At 46.0% G+C, this 6,000-nt stretch overlaps 1 protein-coding gene across 2 annotated transcripts in view; it reads left to right on the top strand.

The window, feature by feature from the left end:
- Window positions 1–916: 916 nt before the first annotated feature.
- Window positions 917–6,000, top strand: part of EML5 (EMAP like 5) — a gene marked incomplete at its 5' end in the record, with an annotated part of 100,225 nt that continues 95,141 nt past the window's right edge. For both annotated transcript variants that reach the window (XM_084286969.1, XM_084286968.1), the window contains one exon: window positions 917–1,113. In XM_084286969.1, the coding sequence (XP_084143095.1) occupies window positions 917–1,113 (197 nt within the window). The remainder of the gene's footprint in view (window positions 1,114–6,000) is intronic.

Here is a 6,000-nt window from a genome sequence, read left to right as displayed (position 1 = left end):
GCTGACAAAGCTGTGAGGGAGCATGTTCTCCTGACCAACATTTTGGAAGTGGTGAGGGGGTTCCCTCACGAGTGCCTGATGCAACACCAAGAAGTTGCTCCCATCTGTAACGTTGGGAAATGGCAGCTTTCCTGTGTAAAAAATGGCAACTTTCCCATGTAAAAAATGGCAATTTTCCTGTCTAAAGAATGGCTTTACAACCTTCCTGTGACTTTGAGAGCCAAGGCTGAAAAGTTGGGTGCTCTTCTTTCACAGAAGGCAGAATGTGACTTGGCGGGAATGTACACAGATGCGGGTGTGACTTCTGTGTGGTGCATGAGGCATGGGGTTAAGGGGTTAAACATTTGCCCTTAAATATTATGGTTGACCTTTTCTAAGTATTCAGCCAGTGTGCTGGGTGAGTGGCGGGAACATGATGAGGTAGCTGTGGTAGGCTGAGGGGCACCAAGTCAGAAAAAAAAAAAAAAAAAAAATTAAAACTAGATAGAAAGCTTAGGAAAAGATAAAAAAGAACCAAGAAGGTGCGATGGGGAAGCGCCTTCGTTCCTCCCCCTGCCCGGCAGCCGCTCAGCCTCTCCTCAAGCCGCCATCTCCTCAGGCACTGCCCCCTCCCTCCCCACCCTCCCCTCGCCTCTCTGCCGCCTGGCGGCGCTGTCCCCACGCAGGCGCACTGCGAGGCCGGGTCGCGGCGGGGGGGGCCGGCTCGCGCGGCGCCCCGTGGGCGCGTGCCGCGCTGCAGCCATGTCAGGCGGCGGCAGGCGGCGGGGCGGGCTCGGGCGGCGGCGGCGCCCTCTGTGAGGCGGCGGCTGCGGACGAGCGGCGGCGGCGGGCCTCCATGTCGGCCGCCAGGGATTAAGGCAGGGACGGCCGAGGCGAGCCGAGCCCGGGGGGGCGCCGGGGCGTGCCCGGCGGGGCCATGGCTGACCGCAGCGCGCCCGGCTGCCACCTGCGGCTGGAGTGGGTCTACGGTTACCGGGGCCACCAGTGCCGCAACAACCTGTACTACACGGCGGCCAAGGAGATCGTCTACTTCGTGGCGGGGGTCGGCGTCGTCTACAGCCCCCGCGAGCACCGGCAGAAATTCTACCTGGGGCACCAGGACGACATCATCAGGTACCGCCCGGCCGGGGCTCCCGGGGCGGCGGGGGGGCGAGGAGGAGGAGGAGGAGGAGGAGGAGGAAGGAGGTGAGGGGGGGCCCGGCCGTGCGAGGCAGAGGGACCGGCTGCCGAAGTTGGTTAGCTAAAGGGCATCAGAACGACGGCAGGATGAAGCCGAGAGAAGCCCCCCGGGGTCTCTTCCCGTGGGTCCCGGAGCGCGTCGTGGCCCCAGTGGTGCCGAGGGGTCGGCGGGGGCTGCCCGGGAGCGTGAAGGGCGGCTGCGAGCCTGAGTCATGCGGGCGCTGCCCCCGGTAGGTGTCAGTGCGGGGGGATCGCCAGTTCGGGTCTCTGCTTGTCCTGTGCGGGAGAGTTGGAAGCAGCCGATTTGGGATTTGGTCAGTCACTTACAGCACGGAATTTGTTTTTTTTCGGGGCTCAGCGCTCCGAGCCGTGCCTTCTCTGTGTGTCACTCATAAGTAACAGGTACGGCGCGCAGAGGGCAGAGCAGATGCCGGGTCCTTCGTTCAGTGCACACCAGAAATCGGCCATCACAGCCGCTTTTTTCTTGTTTTAAACCCTCACGAAGGACTTTAAGTACTTTTGAAGTATGGCTGTGAATGTCCCCTACAGGGCTGTCAAGTCTATAGTGCATTTCTTCTCGGTGCTTTTTAAAAATGAGAAGAAAAAGCTGGGAAGACAGTGCACCATCACAGACAGCTCTGCTTGAGTGTTGGGTGTTGAATCAGGAGTTTGAATCAGTGCTGTTTGCATCTTTTAATGCTTCAATGTTCTCTTAATCCAGGAAAATGTATTTCTAAAGTGCTGTTAGCCATTTGTGGTGTCAGGTATGGGAAATCCAGGGGCACGACTTCCATCGTGCTAAGGGAGTAGCAGCTATAATCTAAGATCCGAGGTTGCCGTGGTGTAATATTTTAATTCTGTGTCTCCAAGGTGCCTCTGGGTAGTCCTGGTTATTTCAGCAGGACTTGCTGTGAGACTGGTGTGGTTTCAGCCCCAAGGAGGGACTGGTATCCTCTGGTAACAGTTTTTCCCTCCCTCCCTGCCACCTCATCTCCCTGCATTTTGATGCAGCATGCCATATCTGGCCAAAAATGTGACCGAGCTCGTTACTCAGATTAGTACTAAAACTAAGAAAATCTGTCAAGAGAGAGAAAATCAGAGAGAACGTTACGATGACCTTATCTGATGCTTTTAGGGGATGTACTTTGGTTTGTATGGAATCCAGCATGCTGGAGTTTCTCCTGCTTTGACTTGTACTGAAGTTGAAAAATAATTGTAAATATGTTGAAGTGGTTTTATGCGGTTAGAATTGCACAACTCATAAATGCAAAAGCTCTGCAGAAATGCTTGTGTGCTTAAAGAAGAATATTCAGTTTAAAAGCTGCGTGGCTAATTCTGATAGTAAGATTAGCCTTGCAGTCAGTGAAGTGTGTTTCTCTTGACTTTATCTAAAAGCAACATTGTACCACTTAAAAGTCAACATCGCGTACTTTTCTTGCCTAAACTTGGGTACCAAAACACATTAGTTCTCAATCTTTGAAACAATTGTTGCAGAAAAGTATTGCTTTTTTTAAAATACCATAAAATGGATACAAAAGTGGGATTATATAATACAACAATCAACATTACTTAAATTCAATTATCATATCAGAAAAAAATAATGTGTCGTGTTTTAATGTGCTCAGCAAGTACCGTCATAATGCTGAGACACTTCTGCTGTTTTAGCAGAAGCGACTGGAGGTTTGATAGTCTTTTTGCAAGTGTAGAATCGCATTTGTGAAAGCAGGTCTGATGTCTGAAAAACTTGGGTATTTAGAGAATCAAACTTCAGTGAGCATAGCTGTGTAGCTACGAAGACAGAGCAGGATAGATTGCATGCTTCATGGTGGTATTATTAGTACTCCTCGTTATGAGAACTTCTGTATCATTAGCATGCACTGAATGACATTCTGATTTTAAGCAGCAGTCAGGAAGAGAGGAATTGCAATTCTTAAGCCAGAGACCAGTCCTTATCTTTAATAGTAGACAGTCAAATTAGATGAATGGACAGCTAGACAATATTGTTCTGGGGAAAATTTCTGTCTAGCTCTGGCAGTTAGATTGGCTTCTATCTGCTGAGGACTTTAAAGTATTTTTATTAAACAAAAATCTATAAACCTGGTGTAAGATTTTTGATTAGATGTTTAGATGTAATTTATTTCCAGTATAAATGTCTCATCTCAATTTCGATTACAATTTCACCTCTAGCTTTGGTTTAACCCTGTGAGTTCACTGTGTACCTTGAAGAGGAGAGCTTTCTTTCCGTGTTTTGTGTTTTAGTTCTATTGAACAGTCTTTTGTATTAGAAGAGAGGAATTAGGATCATTTAGGGCCTCGTCTGTTTTTCTGGTTTTATTTGAATTGAACAATCTCAGTCATTCAGCTGCGACCTATTTCTAAGAGAACTTTTCTTGCTTCTGGTGATCTTTTCGTTTTTATCTCTGAGTGGTTTTTTTTTTTTTTTTTTTAATTTCTGTCCCTTCTCTTGTGCATTAGCACTTCTTTTTGTTGTTGATTCTTGCGTGTGTGTGGACACTTGTGGAAGACGTCACCCAGCTGTAGACGTACTCTGGAGGTTTGCACCTTTAGAGAATGCTGGTAGCTGAGACTTTCCTGAAGGCTTTTTACATGAGGGAGTAAATTGTCTCCATGAAATCTCAGCTGCCTTACTTTGATAGCGCTGTCCATTGCCTGCAGCATAACCTGATGAATGTCTACTGTGTTTGCAGAGGATGAGATCTCCTCTCCAGCCTGGGCTGTGTGTATGGAGGAGATCGTCATTTTGGAAGGCACGGGAATAACCCCTGCAAAGTTACTGATTTAAACAATGTCTTCTGTAGGATTTCATAAACAACAAAGCTAGCTTGTGAGTTGTACGTTGGTGTGCTTTACAGTAGAGGAGCAAGAAACAATGTCTTCAAGTTAGATCTTTGTTCTCTCTTCATAACTGTAGTCATTTAGAGAATAACAAGTTATTTCACATGCATCGTCCTTCCCTCGTCTGCGAGAATCTAGAGGGATCATACTTAATCCTGATCTGTATAAGGATTTCAGAAGATGTCCCCTTGGGGCATAGTGTAACGTGATGCTCATGTTGAGGCTCCTCAGTTGTCTGGGATAGCTGAAGTGTGTTTCTGTACTTTGCTTTCTCTCATGGAAGGTGAGAAAATTGGGAATTCTGAACTCATCCACCTTTTTAAATGACTGTCTGCTGGCAAGAGTCTTTGATATTACCAGGGCTACTCTGTATGCTGGTGTGCTCCAAGCAAACTTTTAGACTCTTCCTCTTCTTCCTTTTTCTTTTCTTCCCTTTATGACTGTGACATTTTTGTGAGCTTTGTGGTATTGGAATTTTACCGGGAGTTAACTTTTTACTTGGAATTGATTAAAAGAAAAAGCAAAGCCTAAGATCAAGTCAGTATTTCTTTTGGAGGCTTTTAATAGGCTTAACAAAATGCAGATTTTGCTTTCCATGGCATCTGTTATTCACTTTGAACAAAGCACTGCTCTGTGAGTCTATCCTTTCATGTAGTTATCTCTACACTGTTGCAAAACATCTCTGCAAACATCCAGGTTGTACAATTTTGAAGGAAGAAAAGGAACAGCATTTCTGACAAAACAGAGGCATAAATTAGGAGGACTGAGGAAGAGATACCCCTCTCTTCCTTGTGTAACATCCATCACATCAGTTAACTGGCAAATAGTAGTGCCGTTGTGCATTCTTCCTAGAACTTCTGTCGCTAGTAAACTGGGACTTCATTTAGATGCCTGTGTTACATTTGGATTTTTTTTACTAATGCCAGCACATCTCATGCAAAAAAAAACCTCTTGAATTTGTGCTGATCTCTAAAAAATGCTGAAATTTTTTGCTACAACAAGTTCTGTTACCAGAAACTACCAGATTCTCTGTTAGAGACGGAGGAGAAGGTAATTGGCACTATCTTCAGCACTGTCTTTTTGGTTTGGTTAAAAATATCTGTTTTTGTGTCCGTCCCCCCCCCCCCCCCATGGCTCTTTGTGTTCAAGACCATAGGGGTTGCATGCTTACACAAAGCAGATGTATACCTAAGACAGGCTGAATGAATGGCAAGCTCTTCTCTGTGTTCTGACAGAAAGAGAGGGAATTTCACTGTGGTTTTTTTTTTTTTTTTTTTAGCAAAATAGTTAAGTTTCCAAACCACAGCTTTCGTTAATACAGTTTTTCTTATTTGTTGCTGTGAGCTATTGTAGGAATTCTCTTGGACTCCGTTTCCTAAAGAACAAGAAGTAACCAGAACTCTGGCCACTCTGAAACGTGGTCTTTCTGGGAACACTGTCACCTTCTTATATCTAATAATTTGCCTCAATCTACAGAAGATTATCCTGCTTGAGATTCTGTCACCTTACCCTTGGATTCCAAGGCAAAATAACCTTTTATATTTATTTATTTTTCCTCTAATATCAACATTTCTGAAGTTTTGGTGGGAATCAAAACCTCAGCAATCACGTCTGCTCCCTGGTGTTGGTGCTGTCCACCAGCTCAGTTTGAAGCAGATTTTTCCATCTATTGTTGCTCTCAAAGTTAGTCCAGCTGTCACTGCCTAAGAAGCTGGGTTCTGGCAGCTGCTGTCTTGGTCTGCTACCAGTAAATGCCCTCCTGGAGCCAGGTCCAGGCTTCCTCCATGGCTCTCAGCTGTGGTTTGCAGACAGAAATCCTATCAGCGCAGTGATTAGTCACGTTCTAGTTTTGAATGATGCCTCAGGTCTTTTCTTCATCCTCTTTTTGTTAATTATGCATTGTTATCACTTTGGATACCTATCTGTTGGATTTCTGTGAAGATGCTGTGTATTTCCACTGCCTCC

The sequence above is a fragment of the Netta rufina genome (genome assembly GCF_964035555.1).
Source record: "Netta rufina genome assembly, chromosome: 5".
NCBI lineage: Eukaryota > Metazoa > Chordata > Aves > Anseriformes > Anatidae > Netta > Netta rufina.
Note: the sequence above shows the minus strand (reverse complement) of the source record. Positions and strands in the feature narration are given on the sequence as shown.